This window comes from Salvelinus namaycush, chromosome 15, assembly GCF_016432855.1.
Source record: "Salvelinus namaycush isolate Seneca chromosome 15, SaNama_1.0, whole genome shotgun sequence".
In the NCBI taxonomy this organism is placed as follows: domain Eukaryota; kingdom Metazoa; phylum Chordata; class Actinopteri; order Salmoniformes; family Salmonidae; genus Salvelinus; species Salvelinus namaycush.
In genome coordinates this window covers 22,229,746-22,251,624 of record NC_052321.1, presented here as the reverse complement: position 1 = coordinate 22,251,624, position 21,879 = coordinate 22,229,746, and the positions used below count along the sequence as shown (strand labels likewise).

The 21,879-nt window shown below is 43.7% G+C and overlaps 1 protein-coding gene across 1 annotated transcript in view; it reads left to right on the top strand.

The window, feature by feature from the left end:
• ttll5 (tubulin tyrosine ligase-like family, member 5) overlaps positions 1 to 21,879 on the top strand; it is a 93,138-nt gene that overhangs the window by 36,186 nt on the left and 35,073 nt on the right. The window contains exons 19-29 of the mRNA XM_039009071.1: positions 411 to 473; positions 956 to 988; positions 3,519 to 3,667; positions 3,985 to 4,243; positions 5,445 to 5,562; positions 5,903 to 6,049; positions 6,657 to 6,751; positions 6,861 to 7,009; positions 7,313 to 7,903; positions 8,560 to 8,747; positions 18,324 to 18,475. Coding sequence (XP_038864999.1) covers positions 411 to 473; positions 956 to 988; positions 3,519 to 3,667; positions 3,985 to 4,243; positions 5,445 to 5,562; positions 5,903 to 6,049; positions 6,657 to 6,751; positions 6,861 to 7,009; positions 7,313 to 7,903; positions 8,560 to 8,747; positions 18,324 to 18,475 — 1,944 coding nt within the window. The remainder of the gene's footprint in view (positions 1 to 410; positions 474 to 955; positions 989 to 3,518; positions 3,668 to 3,984; positions 4,244 to 5,444; positions 5,563 to 5,902; positions 6,050 to 6,656; positions 6,752 to 6,860; positions 7,010 to 7,312; positions 7,904 to 8,559; positions 8,748 to 18,323; positions 18,476 to 21,879) is intronic.

Here is a 21,879-nt window from a genome sequence, read left to right as displayed (position 1 = left end):
AGAGAATTGGCTGGTTACTGTACATTACATCTCAGAGTATTTATAGACTTTACATTTTTATATTTTCCCCAAACATGGCTGAAATCCCATGATGATTTCTAGTTGAAACAGCATTAAACCCCCTATTTAGGGGGAAATCCAGTTTTGTGCTTACAGTCCATATTCCTGTATGAGGGATTTGCTGCTTGATTAGCTTTATGTGCCTGTTAATACTGGGGATTTTGTGGCTTTTTACACCGTATGTTTCGAAGTGGTCTTGAAATTACTGGGGCCTATGACATTGAGTATCACAATATCCCTGTTGTAACACATTCATCTCCCCACAAATTAGACAGAAGATGCTGAAGCCCAGTGCAGCCTGTGATGTTGATGGTTGTCATTTTGTCATTATCTGTGTCTCTGTTTCTCAGTGGCTATCTGGAGTATAAGACATCGATGAACTCCATGTTGGCTAACAGACTTTTCCATGGAAGGTAAGCATTTCCTTCGTGGTTGGGAAAGGGAACAGCTTCTCCATCAATTTGTGGAAACGGTTGGACCCTGACTGTTTGTTTTGTCTTCAGATGAATAGGTGAGGACAACAGCTAATAAGATCTGTATGGTAATAGTAGACATTAAAGTTTTCCAGAGCGAGCACAGTGTCTATGTGGCAGTGTGGCTTTGGTAGTCTAGTCCTCAAACAGCGTTTGGGGCTGGAGAGAGTTTATAGAGCAAGGAAGAGCAGGGAAAATGTTATAGAATAAACAAAACTATAAAGAATTTTGGTACACAATTCAACACATTTATTTATTCTGTTGCATGGGTTCAGACTTCAGATGCATATCCTGCTTATGAGTTTTAGGTTTTTGTACAGTATTTCATTTACTCAGTTTCACTATAGCATTATATTATCTGGGGAGCTGGCATCTCCTCTGGCCCTTTATGATTTTTCTATGTTGCTTGCTTTGGTCCTCAGATTGGGGAAAGCGGTGGTGACCTCAAGATCACGGTGGGTGTTATTGCCGCCATTTTCCCTCACTATCAAATAAAATGTTATTTGTCATATGCGCCGAATACAACAGGTGTAGACCTTACCATGAAATGCTTACTTACGAGCCCTTAACCAACAATGCAGTTCAAGAAATAGAGTTAAGAAAATATTTACTAAATAAACTAAAGTAAAAAATCGAATTAAAAGTAACACAATAAAATAACAATAACGAAGCTATATACGGCGGGGACCGGTACCGAGTCAATGTGCGGGGGTACAGGTTAGTCGAGCTAATTTTTAAATGTAGGTAGGGGGTAAAGTGACTATGTATAGATAATAAACAGCGAGTAGCAGCAGTGTAAAAACAAAGAGGGGGGGTCAATGTAAATAGTTCAGGTGGCCATTTGATTAATTGTTCAGCAGTCTTATGGCTTGGGGTTAGAAGCTGTTAAGGAGCCTTTTGGACCTAGACTTGACGCTCCGGTACCGCTTGCCGTGCGGTAGCAGAGAGAACAGTCTATGACTTTGGTGACTGGAGTCTTTGACACCGGCTAGTATATAGGTGCTGGATGGCAGGAAGCTTGGTCCCAGTGATTTACTAGGCCGTATGCACTACCGTCTGTAGCGCCTTACGGTCGGATGCTGAGCAGTTGCCATACCAGGCAGTGATGCAACCGGCCAGGGTGCTCTCGATGGTGCAGCTGTAGAACTTTTTGAGTATCTGAGGACATATGCCAAATCTTTTCAGTCTCCTGAGGGAGAAAAGGCATTGTCGTGCCCTCTTCACGACTGTCTTGGTGTGTTTGGACCATGATAGTTTGTTGGTGATGTGGACACCAAGGAACTTAACTCTCGACCTGCTCCACTGCAGTCCTGTCAATGTGAATGGGGGTGTGTTCGGCTCTCCTTTTCCTGTAATCCACTATCAGCTCCTTTGTCTTGTGCACGCTGAAGGAGAGGTTGTTGTCCTGGCACCACACTGCTAGGTTTCTGACCTCCTCCCTATAAGCTGTTTCATCGTTGTCGGTGATCAGGCCTACCATTGTTGTTTCGTTAGCAAACGTAATGATAGTGTTGGAGTCGTGCTTGGCTGTGCATTCGTGGGTGAACAGGGAGTACAGAGGGGACTAAGCACGCACCCCTGAGGGGCCCTCGTGTTGAGGATCACCACCTGGGGGCGGCCTGTCAGGAAGTCCAGGATCCAGTTGCAGAGGGATTTGTTTAGTCCCAGGGTCCTTAGCTTAGTGATGAGCTTTGAGGGCACTATGGTGTTGAACGCTGAGCTAAATGTATCAATGAACAGCATTCTCACATAGGTGTTCCTTTTGTCCATGTGGGAAAGGCATTGTGGAGTGCGATTGATATTGCGTCATCTGTGGATCTGTTGGGGCGGTATACGAATTGGAGTGGGTCTAGGGTTTCTGAGATGATGGTGTTAGCTATGACCAGCCTTTCAATGCACTTCATGGCTACCGACATGAGTGCTACGGGGCGGTAGTAGTTTAGGCAGGTTACCTTCCCTTTCTTGGGCACAAGGACAATGGTGGTCTGCTTAAAACATGTAGGTATTACAGACTCGGTCAAGGAGAGGTTGAAAATGTCAGTGAAGAAACACTTGCCAGTTGGTCAGCCCATGCTCTGAATACACGTCCTGGTAATCTGTCTGGGCTGCGGCCTTGTGAATGTTGACTTATTTAAAGGTCTTGCTCACATCAGCTACGGAGAGTGTGATCACACAGTCGTCCGGAACAGCTCGTGCTCTCATGCATGCTTCAGTGTTGCTTGCTTTGACGCGAGAATAAAAGGCATTTAGCTCATCTGGTAGGCTCGCGTCACTGGGCAGCTCGCGGCTGGATTTCCCTTTGTAGTCCGTAATAGTTTGCAAGCCCTACCACATCTGACGAGTGTCCGAGCTGATGTAGTAGGATTCAATCTTCAGTCCTGTATTGACGCTTTGCCTGTTTGGTCGTTCGTCTGAGAGCATAGCGGGATTTCCCGCTCTTTGAAAGCGGCAGCTCTAGCCTTTAGCTTGGTGCAGATATTGCCTGTAATCCATGGCTTCTGGTTGTGATATGTACGTACGGTCACTATGGGGATGACGTCGTCGATGCACTTATTGATGAAGCCGGTGACTGAGGTGGTATACTCCTCAATGCCATTGGATGAATCCTGGAACATATTCCAGTTTGTGCTTGCAAAACTGTCTTGTAGCATAGCATCTGCGTCATCTGACCACTTCCATGTCTTCCAACTTTCCATATCTTACCACAATATCTCGGAAAATGATAATCTGATACAGTTATCTTCTCAGGGACTTATTCAGCCACACTTGTCTTAGCAATGTCTAATGTACCTGTATATTATTACAGTGCCTTAAATCATTCTGATGTATTATTTGACATTGGGAATAAAGCAACACTTGAATGCTATAGCAGAAATATCACAATGCAGGCTGTATGAGTCGAACTGATCCCTCAGTTTTATCATACTGAATGGAAATCTGTGGTTAAGGAATCATATAAAAGCCGTTCCTCTCGTCCCCCATCAGGAAGCTGAATGGTAATGTGCAGCTGCAGGTGGATGTGTTCCATGCGTGTCACGTGATCCAGTACGAGAGGAAGCTGTTGTCGCTGGAGGCGCGGAGGCGGAGGCTGCGCCACCTGGCAGAGCACTCCGCCATGGGGAGGAAAAGAGCAGGTAGGCCTCAGGGAGTCTGTCCTCTTCCAGCTGACACAGCATAGCAACACTCTGTCTAGTCTCAGACCCAGACCACGGCCTGTCTGGCCAAGCCAAGGGGGAGACAATCAGACGCGTTCATTCCTTTACTTTCTATGAAGAACTCCCCACTACCAGAATGAATATGGCCAAATATGACAGTGAGAGTTTATATAACAACTACCATAAGTTCTCTTTGCAAAGTGTTGAAGTGTGTCTGCATTTGATCCAGTAAAGACACAATGATGTAATTGACATTGTGAGGTTTGACTTTTTTTCTGTAATGCTTTGTACTTAAGCGAGGGGTCGCAAGGCCTCCCCTACTGGGACCAGTGACGAGGAGGATGTTGAAGAGGGGGAGGAGAGGGTTCAGGAGGAAGAGGAGAAGGATAAGAAAGCCCTGGGTTCGTTAGTGGTGCAGACTGACAGTGTGCCCACCTCACTGAAGCGGTTCCACAATGAGGCCCTGTCCTCAGCAGAACCGGCCCGATGCACCACCGCCATTACCAAACCCAAAGTCAACCTGCTCCACATCCTCCAGCAGGGCTGGGACCTCAGGTCAGTGCACACCGCAGGCTTCTGCTCCTGTTGGCAGCCCTCTCCGAATTCTCCTCTCTCCCTTTTCATCCATCCCACCACCTCTCTCTTTGCTTCTCTCAGCAGCAGAAGGAGAAATATGAGGCTCCCAGAGCACGGGCCAAAAAAGCAAAGGAGAAAATCTGGGTCTCTTTTCTTACCCCAGCATGTTGTGATCAGTCTCTTCCATGTGTACCAAATTCACAACATAGAGAAAACACTAAGGAAGCGAATCCTGGGTGTCAGCCTTGAATTCAATGTAGAGACACTCCCTGTGATTGGACTGTTAATTGTAGTAGTCAAACTGTCCTTTCTTTGTTTTCATTTGGAAGGACTTGAAAGGCTCCCCACCATCCTTCATTTTGTAATACGTGTGCAAAAATATTTAGACCTGTTTTTACAATAACATTAATGAATATTACATACTTCTGTCTAAACGGCAACAAAGGCTCCAGTCTCCTATAGATTTTTTTTAAGTGTGTCTGAAATTGTAATTTGAGGGGGAATTACAATAACAAGTCTACGTTTGTCGAAATTCCTCTGAGCTTGCCAGGACTGTGAAGGGACCTGGGAAATTATAGTACAGTATATCATTGTTTGTGTTTGACAGCTTTTTCCAAAACATTTTTCCACTACATTGTACTGGCAGTACCCTTTTCAGGTTAATTTGGGCCATGAAAACAATTATTCACTCTTGGTGCTGGCCGAGAGGACAAATCACACTGTGCTCCAACACTCTGGCTGAAAATGATACATACCTGTATTTGTTTTGTCTCTTGCATGATGCCTAAAATAACAAACAGAATATGCGTCAGTGCTTGTGCTTGCTGTTGTAACACATGTATCTGAGATTCCTGAAAGGCAGTAAACATTTGTTCCCATTTAAATTATCTGGAGACCGGGTGGAGATTATTCATTATTTACTGTCAGGGAATGACAAAGTTGGAGATATGATCTGTGTTGCGGTGTGTGTGTTCCTGCGTGGGCAATTCCTTTCTCTACTGTCATTCTCTCCATCGCATTTGTCTTTTTTAACCGTGCTTATCTTTGCAATTTTTTTATCTTTACAAAATGTTCTTTCCTCTTCCTGTCTCTGCCATATTTTTTCTCTTCCTCCTTAGTTTCCTCTCCTCAGCCTCTCATGTCCTCCTAAATCAAGCCTCTCTCTCCCGCTGTTCTGCAGTAAGGTCCAGGCTCGAATGGCCTTCTCCTCCTATCTCCTTCGGGTGCAGATGAGGCTACTCGCAGAGAGCAGGACTATCGCAAACTCCGCCTGGCCAGAGAAGGACAATGAGCAAATGGTAATACAACTGTCTGATACCATTGCCTCGGGGAATGACTGTATGGAAAAGGGAACCTGGACCCTTGTGTTATGTTTATCTGCATTATGCTACTCATCGGAGCCACTTGGGTCATAATGTGCTGAGGTGTTTGTGGCCACATAGAGAGGAAAATCGTGTGAGTACGTGACTGCGTCAAAGGTGATTTTATCAGAAAGCCTCTGGAGAAAATAAACGTGAACATGTGTCCATCATGAAAAGTCCATCAATTCTTTTGTTGTTGCAATAAATGAAATAATAACACAACGTAAAAGTGAGTGTAGTGATGATGAAGTGCAGTGACATCAGGTCTCATCTCCAGGAGCTGGTGATCCGCTTCCTGAAGCGTGCTGCCAGTAACCTTCAGCAGGACATGAGGATGGTCCTGCCCAGTCGCCAGCTCCCCCTCCAGGATCGCCGACGCATCCTGTCCCACCAGCTAGGAGAGTTCATCCACTGCTACAACAAGGTGTCCACTGCCAGCCACACAGCAAGAGACTCTTCAGCCTCTAGTGTCTGCTACTGTTCTAGGACCTGTTTATAGTTATTACACTAGTCAGGGAGTCTCCATTTATTTTCATTATTAGTTTAGTTTTTCCTTTTGAGTTCTTATCCAATTAGAAATGTTTGGTTCGAGGGCCTCCCGGGTGGCGCTGTGCCTCTAGAGATTCTGGGTTCGAGTCCCATCGCGCAATAGCAACTCCTGCGGCAGGCCGGGCTCAGTGCATGCTGACACGGTCGCCAGGTGTACGGTGTTTCCTCTGACGCGTTGATGCGGCTGGCTTCCGGGTTAAGTGGGCATTGTATCAAGAAGCAGTGCGGCTTGGTTGGGTTGTGTTTTGGAGGACACACGGCTCTCGACCTTCGCCTCTCCCGAGTCCGTACGGGAGTTGCAGCTGTGAGACAAGACTGTAACTACCAATTGTATACCCTGAAATTGCTGAGAAAAAGGGGTAAAAAAATAAATAAAATTGGTTGAGTTCTTCATTTTATAAGGAAGCAACAAATGACTGTTAATACTTACTTGCTCAGACAGGCCAGTGTACTTGGTCTCTGACTGGTCTCTTTCCTCACAGGAGACAGAGCATATGGTGAAGAAAGTGGAGAAGATCAAAGACCAGGAACATTGTATCAACCCCAGCGTGTTTCAGGAGTTTATAGCTGAGGCAAGGTAAGTGAGCTGGCACCTACTCACTCCTGACTTTTTCACTTCTGCTACTTAACACTGGTCTTACTCTAGGTATCATGGAGAATGTTCACACTGCTCTCTTCTCTTCCAGTGAAAGTGATCTGGAGGAGGTCCTGACATTCTACACACACAAAAACAAATCAGCCAGTGTCTTTTTGGGAACCAAATGTCGGAGCACTAAACCTGACAATAGCAACAGCCTAGGTTCAAGAGAGCCAGCTACCACAGAGAACCAGAAAAGTGAGTAGAAATTGTCAGATGAATTACATCTGTTCAGTAGGGACTTTTGTATTCCAGTGTGCCACAGATTCCACATATTTCTACAGTTAGTACACATTTTATTTCATCCTTTGTTGACAAATCCTTTAATGTATTTGGGAATTTTGCTGTTTTGATTTTGAAAAGTCACATTAAGGGAAAAAAGGCAGAGTCATACAAAGTCAAGTACAGGTCAGCTTCTAATTATTAACCCACGTGTGTCAGAGCCATGGAATGGCCGGCTGGATGATAACAGGGATCTGGCTTATTTTGTGCTCTGAACAGCTTTGCCCGTGGCAAAAGAGGGCTCCAGCGCCTCTGAGTCCTCAACGTCTGAAGTCAGAAACAGCACAGACCAGGCCAGTGTAGTCCAACCCACTGCTGACCAACCCACCGTAGAGCAACCAGCTGCAGCCCTCAGAAGTAGTAAACAACCCGATGTCCAGGCCTCCCAGCACTCCTCCAGCTTTCCAGCTGCCTTAGACTGTGGCCACATCCACCTGCAGCACTACTCTCACCCCCAGAACCCACCCCAGTCTCTGCCCCTGCACTGCCCCCCACCACCCCCATCTCAGCCCCCATCCTACGACCAGTCCCACTTTCGCCTCCACTCCCCTCGCCAGCTAGAAACCCCTCCACAGCCCCAGGCCTCTGTGTTCTCCTCAGCCTCGACCCTTGTCCCCCAGCCCCCTCGGGTAATATGGGCAGCTGCCCGCCATGGTCCCACCACAGTCTCAGCACCACCAGTCTCCCAGGTCCTAAGGCAGGTCCAGTCCTTTACCTCCACCTCCTCTGCGGCTGCAGCCTCGTCCTCCATGCCTGGTGCCATCCACATCTACAGCCAGAAGCTCTCCAGGCCCACCTCTGCAGGTCAAGGTAAACCCTTGATGGATATCATCCTGATAGATGTTTGGTGTGTTCTCAGCTCCCAGTCTTTCTATGGCCTAAGCCGGTGGTCTTCCACCTCTTCTTGCCCAGGGACCCCCTCCCGGGCAAGCTGGCGACCCATGGATCCCCATCATACGTTAGCAAAAAATTCTAATTCCTTATCAGGTGACTCATAATGGCAAGGAAAAGTAATCAACTTTTTAAAATGAATAGATTTGGTTGGTAGTTTTTCATTATTTTGTGTAAACTCTAACATAGCCTATTAGCTAGAAAAGTAACCCAAACACATTTTCACTATGAGTAGCTGATTATACAATAATATGAAATAAGGGTAAAATATATATGTATGACAAAAATGTATGACTAAGTCAAGAAAGGTTACCAGCGGCAACTTGCCGCACTGGTAGCCTATTCGCGGGTGCTTTTTAAAAGCCTATGTTAGATATGAGTATAATTTGCTCATTATTAGGAGTTGAGAAATAAAGTTGACATCATTGGAAAGAAGATATCCTCCTCTTTTCTACTGTAGGTATGTAATGCAGAATCCACATTTTTTTTTAATATATATGTTTTTCCATGGACCCCCTGCAGTACCTCTGGACCCCTACACCCCGTCATTCATTTCATGTTTCTCTTTGCTTCAGCAATCAGAAGGACTGCCTCCAGCCGGCCCAGACCAGATCCAAATGGGGTCTTTAAGGACCTGGACTCACTGCCTGCTCAGGCACAGTCCAACCAACAAGCCATAGTCTCAGCCCTGCAGAAACTGGCAGAGAAGCAGGCTGCCCGCCAGTACAATAGCTCCAGCCACATCAGTCTCCTAACACAACACGTGAGTCTCCTGTCACCCGATCCAACCCCTCTACCTTCTTTCCTGCTCAACAACTAGATACAGTCATCTGATGCACAGGTAGAGTGATCACGTCAGGAAACAGAACTACTACAATTGTATGATACACTGTACTGTAAAGTGATCTGTCTTGCACAGTGGTCTTACTGTGCGTGTTTTAATATTCCGCTGTGTTGTTAGTGTGTAAACCTCTCTGTGACCCCATGGGGAGTGATGGCTCAGAGCTCAGTGCTGCTCGCTCATCCAGCAGGCAGAGAGGGTTCCTGGAGCCTACAGCCTGTGGGCTGGAGCTGGCTGATCTGAGCAGTGGGGCGGTGAGCTGAGGCTCTGTGTGAGGTCTCATTATCAGATGCACCACAGGGAGTGCTTTCTGTTGATATTTAACAGGCAGTCACTTTTTTGTGGTAATTGATGCTTATAAATGGAAGAATGTGGGGCTTTGCTTCCTCCACCACCTCTCTGTTTCCTCTCTTCCCTGAGGGTTTGTCGTTCTCAGTGGGTAAGCCCACAAGCCTCCCACTCTACCTCGCTCCCTCCCTCTCTCTCTCTCGCTCTCCCTCCCTGGGAGTTTTTTGTGATGGCACTAGACCACACAGACTGCAGTTTTATGGCTTCCTCTTCTCTGTACAGTATTCTATTCCTCTGAAAGATGTTTTCTGTAATTCTCATGCATAGTTAATCCTGGTAATGGCAAAAGCTTATTTTGCAGTGCAAAATAGTTTAATGGTTTGCACTTAAAGGGTCTGAATATACTTGGCCTTTCTCTCAACTCAGATTAGAAGTCATTAAATCACTTATAATATAGTGTTCTGTATAGAGAAGCAACACCATGTTCCTCCCACCCTTTGTCATAGTGGTGTTAGTGTGGGCAGGGTGGTAGCCTAATGGTTAAGAGGTTGGGCCAGTAACTGAAAGGTTGCTGGTTTGTTCCACTGATTGAACTTTGAAGATTCAGCAATTACTCCTTTTCACATGCCAGGCCTCATCTTTTGGCAATAACCTTAACTAGTTTCACAATGTAATAATTTTGAATGGGGTAAATGTAAGTATTTCTTATCATGTGTAATCAAATAAATATGTGCTGGATTGTCAGTCCTCCCTCTATGTAACTTGTACCTTGAGGGCGTGAAACATGATTACACTTTCATAACATTCTGTTTTAGACAGGTCCATGTACACCCCGACATGATTCAACATGATATAGTATTTAAGTAATTACAATTTGGTTTGGAGACGTGTGTTCTTTACTTCCATTGTGGTGAAACGTGATAATATTAATGTCATATCTCTTATGTTTCGGGTATATCAAACATATCCACCCAAAACTGAATTGTAAATTAAAGTAATTTCCTCCCTCTCCCAGTCCCACCCAGGAGAGCAGCAGCAGATACACGTCAAGTGTAATCCTAGTTGGATGCAGTAATGATAGGAATGTACATATGAAGGTAGCCTGGAATTGAGAAACACCTTAGTCCTGATGAACAACATGGGGAGTTCCTTTTGGGGAACTGTAAGTTACTCACGGTTGATTGTGAAATGTTGGAATTTCCGATTTCATGGATTCAAACTTACATTCAAATGTAATTATGGATTTACTGAAGATAACTGGCATCCCAGCACTTCTAGGTCAGCATGGTTGAAGAACCTTCACCATTGAGCTCTGTTGACAGTGTATTATAGATTCCTTCCAAATCCTTGAGGAATGAAAATAAACTCTGTATTGGGCCCTGAAAAGCTCCCCGACCTGGCTGTGTTCTGTCAGCTCTTGCATTAATTTAAACACCTGTCGTTTAGGAATGTTTGACATTTCCCTTTCTCTGGCATGACTACTAGCCAAACAATTCGTTCACCTGCCCAGAACTTGGCTTTTAAAACGCAGAGAAAATAAACAGCCCTCCCAGCTAACAATTCTAGGGAGAGAGAACCTTCTTTTTGTAATGTTCCCCTAATGTTTGAGTTTCCAGTTCCTTTAGTTAGGGGAACATTCTATTATGTTAGCAAAAACCTTCTGAGAACCTTTTTTTTAGCGTATTCTGGTGTTAAATTTGAGAGGACATTCCCTTAAGTTCTGTTTAATATTATCTAGGACATGGTTACAATGTTCTCAGAATATACAACATTAATGTTCGAGCTGAGATTTACTTCAAAGTGTATTCACCCTTTTGCTTACAGCTATCAAGTTGTTTCAGATCTACACAAATGCCTAGGGAAGAAGGGGTTAGGGTTTGTTCTGGACAGGGCTTAACTATACTGTCCCAATAAGCACATGCCCTAGAGATATCCCTTATTGGGACACTGGTTAGGGTGTTTGTCATTGGTGATGTTGGTCTGGGTTCGAAACCCGCTAGGGGAGTCACCCTACTCACATTCTTGCAATATATGCTAATGTCATCATTTGGCAACAGTTACAACACACCTATCTGATCTAATTAAAATGAGTTTCTCATTGGAAGACGGGTTTCAGTAGAATTCTAGATAGAGAGTTCTCAGATGCTCAGCTATCCTCAATCTACACACGATACCCCATAATGACAAAGCAAGTTTTAGCAAATGTATAAAAACCCCCCCGGAAATATCACATTTACATAAGTATTCAGACCCTTTGCTCAGTGCTTTGTTGAAGCACCTTTGGCAGCAATTACAGCCTCAAGTCTTCTTGGGTATGACGCTACAAGCTTGGCACACCTGTATTTGGGGAGTTTCTCCCATTCTTCTCTGCAAATCCTCTCAAGCTCTGTCAGGTTGGATGGGGTGCATTGCTGCACAGCTATTTTCAGGTCTCTCCTGAGACGTTCAAGTCCAGGCTCTGGCTGGGCCACTCAAAGACATTCAGAAACTTGTCCCGAAGCCACTCCTGCGTTGTCTTGGCTGTGTGCTTCGGGTCGTTGTTCTGTTGGAAGGTGAAACTTCACCCCAGTCTGAGGTCCTGAGCACTCTGGAGCAGGTTTTCATCAAGGGTCTCTCTGTAATTTGCTCCGTTCATCCTTCCCTCGATCCTGACTAGTCTACCAGTCCCTGCTGCTGAAAAACAGCCCCACAGCAGGATGGTGCCAGAGTTCCATTTAGGTTTCATCAGACCAGAGAATCTTGTTTCTCATAGTCCGAGAGTCCTTTTAGGTGCCTTTTGGCAAACTCCAAGCAGGCTGTCATGTGCATTTTTACTGAGGAGTGGCGTCCGTCTGGCCACTCTACCATAAAGGCCGGATTGGTGGAGTGCTGCAGAGATGGTTGTTCTTCTGGAAGGTTCTTTTAACTCTAGAGCTCTGTCAGTGACCATCGGGTTCTTGGTCACCTCCCTGACCAAGGCTCTTCTCCACCGATTCTCAGTTTGGCTTGGCGGCCAGCTCGAGGAAGAGTCTTGGTGGTTCCAAACTTCTTCCATTTATGTAGGATGGAGTGTGTGTTCGTGGGGACCTTCAATGCTGCAGACATTTTTTGGTACCCTTCCCAGATCTGTGCCTCGACACAATCCTGTCTTGGAGCTTTACAGACGATTCCTTTGACCTCATGGCTTGATTTTTGCTCTGACATGCACTGTCAACTGTGGGACCTTTTTATATAGACTGGTGTGTGTGCCTTTCCAAATCATGTCCAATCAATTGAATTTACCACAGGTGGACTCCAATCAAGGATGATCAATGGAAATAGGATGCACCTGAGCTCAAATTAGAGTCTCATAGCAAAGGGTCTGAATACTTATGTAAATAAGGTATTTGTTTTTTATTTGTAGTAAATGTGCCAACATTTCTCAACCTGTTTTCACTTTGTGTGTGTGTGTGTGTATTGATGAGGAAAAACATTTATTTAATTTAGAGTAAGGTTGTAACGTAACAAAATGTGGAAAACGTCAAGGGGTCTGAATACTTTCCGAATGCACTGTATAGCCATGTTTTTATTCATTATTCACTATCACTATTTTTTTTAAATTAATCTTTAATTCTGCATTGTTGGAAAAGGACCTGTAAGTAAGCGTGTGACGCCTAATTCTTTTGATTTGAAGCTCTACGGACAATTCTTTCGACCTCATGGCTTGGTTTTTGCTCTGACATGCACTGTCAACTGTTGGACCTTTATATAGTCAGGTGTGTGCCTTTCCAAATTCTGTCCAATGAATTGAATTTACCACAGGTGGACTCCAAACAGGATGCACCTGAGTTCAATTTCAAGTCTCATAGCAAACGGTCTGAATACTTATGTATTTTTGATCATTATGGGATATTGTGTGTAGATTGATGAGGAACATTTTAGAATGAGGCTGTAATGTAACAAAATGTGGGAAAAGGAAGGGGTCTGAATACTAGTGTATATTGCTAAACATGTGAGAGTATAGTATCCATTTTTGTGAACGGGGTGGTGTACCTAATAAACTATCCAGTGAGTGTATAGTGCTAAGAATGTGACCGTAGGGTGACTCCTCTAGCGTGTCTTGAACCCAGGCCACCAGCACCAATAACAAATGGCCTAACCACTGTCCCAATAAGGGGTGTCTCTGGGGCATATTCTTATTGGGCCAGTATTTAGTATTTATTAGGATTCCCAATTAACTTCTGCCGAGGCAGCAGCTACTCATCCTGGGGTCCAAACAGGAAACGACACAACAAATAAAATGCATAATATACATAAATATACATAGCACTACATTTACATTACGATTTAGCCATTCAGCAGACGCTCCCATCCAGAGCGACCCACAGAGGGGATTCATCTTAAGATAGCCAAGCTGAGACAACCATATATCACAGTCGTATCCCAAGCACGTATCACATACAAAATGCATAAAAATGTCTGTCTCTCCACAGTCCCAGAGTAAGGTGTTCTTTTTATCAGATTTTTGACTCTGTTTTTATTGCTAGCTTGAGTTACATGGGGTGGCAAATAGTTCCATTTATATAGCTCTATTTAATACTGTGTGTTTCCCAGCCTCTGTTCTGGACCTAGGGACTGTGAAGAGACATCTGTTTGCATGTCTTGTGTGAAACAGACCGTTGGGTACCTTCTACACACCACACAAAAAACAATAGTGATGCAGTCAATCGATCCTCAATTTTGAGGCAGGAGAGATTGACACGAATTTCATTGACATTCGCCCTCCATGTAACTCTAAGTGCAATATGTGCTGCTCTGTTTTGGACCAACTGCAATTTGCCTATGTTTTTTTTTTTTTTTTGCCGCACCTGACCACACAACTGGACAGTAGTCCAGGTGCAACAAAACTAGGGCCTGTAGGACATGTCTGGTTGACTGAGATATCAAGAAAGCAGAGCAACGCCTTATCATGGACGGTTACCCATTCTAAAACTGACTGGAATTCTATGTTAAGGGTGTCAGTTATTTATTTTACTGTTGCAGCCAACGTTTATACTGTTGAGTTGTCAGTATACATGCACACACAGGATTTATTCAAGGTCAGTTTAAGGTCATTATTAAACACAGAAAACAATAATGGTCCAAGCTGGCTGCCCTGCGGTACACCACATTCAACCGAATTTGCATTAGAGAGGCTTCCATTAAATATAACCTTCTGTGTTCTATTGGCATAGCCGCAGGAAGTAGGGGTGCTGAGTTGCTGCTGAACCCCTCTATAATTTAAAAAAATTGTTTTCTCACAAAAGCAATGGGTCTTTACTTGTCCTGTATTAGTGGACCGATATGGTCTACTGTAGCACAGACAAAAACAATATTTTTTTTAAATATCGCTGTACCATGAACCAAGAGGTTGTGAGTTCAAATTACAAGTGAAGACATGTTGAATAACAATTACTGTATACATAGTCAGGCACATAAATGTTTTTGTAACGTTCCCATGAAACATGTCTAAAATATTCATATATTTTGTTCTGAGAACATGACAACCATGTTCTGTGTATGTTTTGTGGGACGATGATGGAATAACCCTCAGAAAACTGGACAAAGAGCTATGAATGGTACCATTTTTGGGGTGGGAGGAAACATGTCTAGAACATTAATATCTTAAGTTCTGAGAACATGGTAACCCCATTCTGGGTAAGTTTTATTTGACATTTTAAACTGGTTGTTTGGATCCTGGATGCTGATTGGATGAGCAGCGTTCCAAGCCGTGCTTTATTGGCCTCTGCTATCGCGTCGGGCCGAACAATGCCATTTACCTGTGACTGCATTCATGATGCAACACTGCCTCTTGTGCCGTATTGCTTAATTAAGGGAATGGTCTCTTGGAAACATTCCTTGCACATCATGGGAACATTTACGGGAACATGCCTATGAACACAATAATTAATGGCCTAATGAGCAGTGTTGTAAAGGACTTAAGTAAAAATACTTTAAAGTACTACTTAATTTGTTTTTTGGGGTATCTGTACTTAACTTTACTATTGATATTTATGGAACTTTTACTTCACTACATTCCTAAAGAAAATAATGTACTTTTTACTCAATACATTTTCCCTGACACCCAAAAGTACTGCATTTTGACAGGAACATGGTCCAATTCACACACTTGTCAAGAGAACATCCTTGGTCATCTCTACTGTCTCTGATCTGGCGGACTCACTAAACACAAATGCTTTATTTTAAAATTATGTCGGAGTGTTGGAGTGTGGCCCTGGTTATCCGTACATTTTAAAAACAAGAAAATTGTGCGGTCTGGTTTGCTTAATATAAGGAATTTTAAATTACTAATTTTAAATTAGTACATTTTAGCAATTCAATTTACTTTTGATACTTAAGTATATTTAAAACCAAATACTTTTACTCAAGTAGTATTTTACTGGGTGACTTTCACTTTTACTTGAGTCATTTTCTATTAAGGTGTCTTTTTACTTTAACTCAAGTATGACAATTGAGTACTTTTTGCACCACTGCTAATGTCTTATTAATAACCTCTTGGAAATAGGGGGCGCTGTTTTCACTTTGGGGAAAAATCGTGCCCAAATTAAACGGCCTCGTACTCTGTTCTAGATCATACAATATGCATATTATTATTACTATTGGATAGAAAACACTCTGAAGTTTCTAAAACTGTTTGCATTATATCTGTGAGTAAAACAGAACTCATTTGGCAGCAAACTTCCGAACAGGAAGTGAAAATTCTGAAAGTGGGGCTCTGTGTCAGGGCTTGCCTATTCAATTGCCTTATATTTATGGATCTGTATGCACTTCATACGCCTTCCACTAGATGTCAACAGGCAGTAGAATGTTGAATGTTGAATGGGGTGTCTAGCTTGATGTGAGACCGAATGAGAGCTTTTGGAGTGACAGGTCTGCCCTATTGGCAGTATTCAGCTGCGCACCAGGGAACCCCACATTGTCTTCTGAAATGCGTTAGGTATACACGACGAAATGCTCCGGCTCGGACTTTATTGGATACATATGAGAAAAACATCAGAAAGATGGATTTTCAACCGAGTTTGACCAGTTTATTCAACGTTTATTGTGAATTTTGGAATTTTTCGTTCCATGCGCCACGAGTTCTTGGACATGTGCGCTCCACAATGATAGCCAAAGTTGCTAATTCGACAGAGAAATGGACATTCTAAAACAAAACAACGATTTATTATGGAACTAGGACTCCTTGCACTACATTCTGATGGAAGATCATCAAAGGTAAGAGAATATTTATGATGTTATTTTGTATTTTTGTGGTATATGTTGGCTCCAACAAGGCGGAGAATTGGTGGGCGCTGTCTCACAATATTGCATTCTGTACTAAAGTTTTTTTTATTTTTAAATCTAACACAGCGGTTGCATTAAGAACCAGTGTATCTTTCATTTGCTGTACAACATGTATTTTTTAGTAAAGTTTATGATGAGTTTTTTGGTTAGATTACGTGACTGTCCAAAATTTCTCCGGACAATTTGGTGCATTATGGCGACGTATTCACAATGTAAAACCAGGATTTGTAGCTATAAATATGCACATTTTCGAACAAAACATAAATGTATTGTATAACATGATGTTATAAGACTGTCATCTGATGAAGTTGTTCAAAGGTTAGTGATTCATTTTATCTCTATTTGTGGGTTTTGCGAAAGCTATGTTAGCGGTGAAAAAATGGCGTTGTGTGTTTGGCTATTGTGGTGAGCTAATATAAATATATATTGTGTTTTCGCTGTAAAACATTTAAAAAATTTGGAAATGATGGCTGGATTCACAAGATGTTTATCTTTCATTTGCTGTATTGGACTTGTGATTTCATGAAATTATATTATATGATATCCCTGTGGCGCTAGGCTAGGCTATGCTAGTCAGCTTTTTTTATGAGGATGATCCCGGATCCGGGAGGGGGGGGTCCGTAGAGTTAAGGGACCGTTCTCTAAAATTGTGGGAACATTTGTTAGCTGGGCTGTCATTTCTAAAAAGAACTGTAAACAAAAGTACGTTTTCCCGCTTTGCAGAATCAAATAATCATGCATGAGAATATATATTTTTTTAATATCAACTGTCACTCTTTTTAATTTTTTTAATATTTTTTTTTTTTTTTAAATGTTACCCCCTTTTCTCCCCAATTTTGTGGTATCCAATTGTTAGTAATTACTATCTTGTCTCATCGCTACAACTCCCGTACGGGCTCGGGAGAGACGAAGGTCGAAAGCCATGCGTCCTCCGAAACACAACCCAACCAAGCCGCACTGCTTCTTAACCAAGCCGCACCGCCACAGGAGTTGCTGGTGCCCGATGAGACAAGGATATCCATACCGGCCAAACCCTCCCTAACCCGGACGACGCTAGGCCAATTGTGCGTCGTCCCACGGACCTCCCGGTCGCGGCCGGCTGCGACAGAGCCTGGGCGCGAACCCAGAGTCTCTGGTGGCACAGCTAGCGCTGCGATGCAGTGCCCTAGACCACTGCGCCACCCGCCACTCACTCTTAACTGAACTCATCAGGAAACAGATTCTACATTTTAATTTGTGATTTTCTCCTGTCTTTTTCCCCCCAGTCCACTGATTTTAATGAGCCTCTCTGTTTGGTTCTGCACATTTCCAACCAAACTCCCAGGGCAATATAGACCGTACAGTATGTAGGGAGAGTGCAGCAGCCCCATGCAGTCAGATGATGCTGTAGCATGTACTGTAGTAATGGGGAGGGATACTGTAGCACCTCACTGCTAATTGTGCTGTTATGGTGGTAAACTGATTTGGCTGGTGAGTAATGAGAGTCCCTCAGGGAGGTGGGGAGTTACGGGGAGGGGGAACCACCTGGCTGCGGAGGGGAGACTGGAGACTAGCTCCGAGATGCACTGTGTACATTTCACACAGCTGGGGAGGGAGAGAAATGAGACTGCTGCTGCAGCACACAGGGCGGCCGCCAGTCCAATAAGAAGAAATCGAAAGCCCTGGTGTCTGCAGTACCATAGTGGGAAGACAAGTAACTCAAGCAGATTATACTTGTTTAATATCACTATTTGCTTGCTTCCTCAATAAGACCATGTATTGACAGTTCAGGGTTAACCATTTTTCTCTGCAGAGATGATTGCAGACATTTTTCACCATAAATTCTCACGATTTAGCAGTTAGCGTGCCAATGATGAACACAGTTGCGTTTCTGATGCATTGTCGTTGTGTTTTCTCTTGCCCCTGCAGTTGACCAACCTGAACCTGACTAACAGGGTGCTGAGCAGAGGGGCCATCACCCTGACCCCAGCAGTGCGGCATGGTCATGGGACTGGAGCTGTGACCCAGCGGCCTGTCAGGGCTGTCCACTCTGACACAGGGCCCATCCACAGCACTACTGGGTGAGTCAAACATATACACCCCAACAGACACCTTACTTAAGAGTTGCACGATGCTCACATGCAACAACGTAATGCATTTATACTGACCCACGTGCAGGAAATTCCCTTGACCATCATTTATGTCCATTGGTTCATTGCGCTACTCTGTTCATGTACTGATAACGACTGTTTATGAGATGGAGTCAAGGGTCTGTTTGGAATGAGATGATTAATTATATACAGTACCACTGATACTACATTGGTTGTACAATGAGAAATTATGTGGGATTAAATGCAGTCTTGAATCAAGAAAGGTGGGGTGACTGTCTGCAATACCCCTTGATTTCCCCTCGATTGTCACCAGTATACCATCCATTTGTCCATTTGTCATGCACTACACCTCAGTTCCCTTATAAGACCTCTCGTGTTGCTTTGGGCAAAATATTACCATTGTGCTTCACCAGTGGTATTTGCCCTCCCCAAAGGCTGTGGAGAGGGAATGGTGCGTTGCAATCTCAACGAGGTTCACTGCCAAAGTAAACAGCAATTCCTCTCCTCAGAGAGACTGGAGTCTGAGATGCTGGGCAGTTGTATACAGTCATTCAGAGCAGCAGGTTGAGTGTGGCGCTGAGGCAGTGGAGGCTTCATAAAGCATAATCAGAACTGTTTTTACAGACCTCCTCCTGTGGTCTAGTCTGTGCTGCATCCACTATACTACATAGTCGCTCTGATGGTCTAAGGTAACTTGTATTACCAACTTTTGGAGCATTAGAAATGGTGTGCTCTCCTTTTCTCTACCAGTTTAAGCCCTTATAGTGATGGATGTTGCAACCCCTCCGGGACTTGGAACATCTCTGATCAGTGGCTTGAACAGTCATTTTGATTAAATGCATCACTGCCATGAATATAATGCACAGGTCTAGCACATTTCTTTTTAACCCCACGTGCCACCTGTTTTTACAGAGGCGGCTTGGATCCCATTCGTCATTTTGGAGAGGACTCTCCAAGTGTGCATTTCAAAGGTCTATCCTTAATGCGGATGCCTTTCTCTTGGTCTCCCTTCTAAAGCTTGCCGGTGAGAGGTTCACACGAGCTGTGCTCAATCTCATGAGAGGCTTTTAGTGGGACTATGCTAAGAGCCTCATTCACATCGGGGCAAATTAACATTTTGAGGATTTTCTGTATAATCAACATTGGACAATTTTATAGGTGCTTTAGTTTGTGGTAGCCTATTTGGTCACAGTCAATAAAACCTCAAGCCAGGTTTAATGGTCTCTGAAGAATCTTTAAATTGAAGACTGAGTTTTGGGCTTAATGGGGTATTTCAATGTAGGCCTTTGACTAACAAAATGCTTATTTTGAAGCGTTTTAATTGTGCTTTGTGAGGCTAGCTGTGGAGTTTGCTGATAGCTGCCTGGAGTGTGTGAAGCATGCTGGCAGCCTAATACATTGCATTGGATAAGTGGGGGCAGAGTCAACAGTAAGCCTGCCACATAGCCAGTCTGCTCCAACTCTCTTCTCTGCAACCATGCTCTCTCCCTCACATGGGCCACTGCAGAGAGGGATAGGGGAAAAGAGAAGTGAGCACATGGACACTGTGAATATGTGTGCCAGACTGAGTCATGTGAGTTAAGGGGGGGGTTCAACCTCTGCTGGATGCTGCTTCTGGAAGAGGTGGGCGAGCAAGGTTTAAGCATACATGGTTGCTCTCTCTATTTTTACAGTGATATGTGAGTGACAATGTCTCAGACAGTTTGGCCCTGATCTCCCGTTCTCTGTTTTTCCAGTCCAGCCCTTCCTTATGTATGGAACTGTGTGGGAATTCCTGGAATGTCTGGCCTTTTCCCTTTTTAAAATGTTTTTATTTCCACAAATGGAGGAAGATACGTTTAATAGAATGTATCATCTCAAAGAGTAGTTGTATGGAGGGAGACAGACGTTAACTTTTACATTTCACATTTTAAATGTAGCCTAATTGTTATGACCTTGATGGATTATCCTCCTTTCTATTGTAAGTCCAAAACAGAAGATGGCGCCGTACTGTATGGCAGCCATTTTGCAAGCTCCAACCCAACTTTTCTATTTTGTAATCTTTTAGCGTTTATTTTTACTTAATTTCCACAAAATCTATCTGCTATCATTTCTTATAACAGACAAACTTTTGAACATCAGATCTGCAGTTACTTGCCTCAATTCTGGCTTCAACTTCGACTCATCTGCCCTGGGCTCTTTTTGTAACTGACCCAATTTTCGGGGTAACCAAGAGGAAATGCCGGCGTTAGAGACAAGAATGGGGGAGTCCAGGCGAGATTAAGGTGAGGGGAAAACCAGCCACCTCTTCCCTTTATTCTATTGGCCAATGCCATCCTATAATTAAATGGTTGACCTCTGTTTGCGGATTTGCTACCAATGGGACTCTCGTAACTGCAATATTCACAGCTTTTCTGAAACATGGCTTTAGACAAGATACTACCCATGGCTATCCAATTCGATAGATTCTCCATTCACAGAGCGGACAGAACAGTAGAGTCAGGGAAATTGAAGGGAAGGGTTTTGCCTCTTCATCAAAAACAAATGGTGTGTTAACTCGAGCACAGTGGAAGTCTCGACCCATTGTTCACCCGTCTTGGAATACCTGATGGTCAAATGCTGACCCTTCTACATCCTGAGGGAGTTTTCAGCTGTTATTGCAACTGTTGTATACATTACACTCAGGATACGAAAAATAACAAGTTGGCACTGTACGAGGCTATAAACAAGCAGGAAAACTTGCACCCAGAGGCTGCTTTTCTTGTTGCCGGCGATTTTTAATTCCACATCATTGAGAAACTTTTTTTTATTTTACCTTTATTTAACCAGGCAAGTCAGTTAACAACAAATTCTTATTTAAAATGACGGCCTAGGAACAGTGGGTTAACTGACTTGTTCAGGAGCAGAACGACAGATTTTTACCTTGTCAGCTCGGGGATTCGATCTAGCAACCTTTCAGTTACTGGCCCAATGCTCTAACCACAAGGCTACCTGCCACCACATGATGTCAAACTTCCATCAACACGTCTCCGTCGCCATAAAGTCCCAGACCACTGTTACTCTACCCACAAGCAAGCATACAAGGCCCTCCCTCGTCCCCATTTGGCAAATCAGATCATGACTCTGTACTCCTGCTTCCGGTTTACAAGCGGAAGCTCAAACAGGAAGTACCGGTGACTCTTCCCGGTTGAGAAATGGTCATCAGAATCAGAGTTTATGCTACAGGACTGCTTTGCTAGTGCTAATTGAAATATGTTCAGACACTCCGCCAATAACATCGAGTTAACCACCTCTGTCACTGGCTTCATTAGGAAATACATCTGCGACGTTGTCCCCACAGTTTTTTTATTTGTAATTTTTATTTCACCTTTTATTTAGCCAGGTAGGCAAGTTGA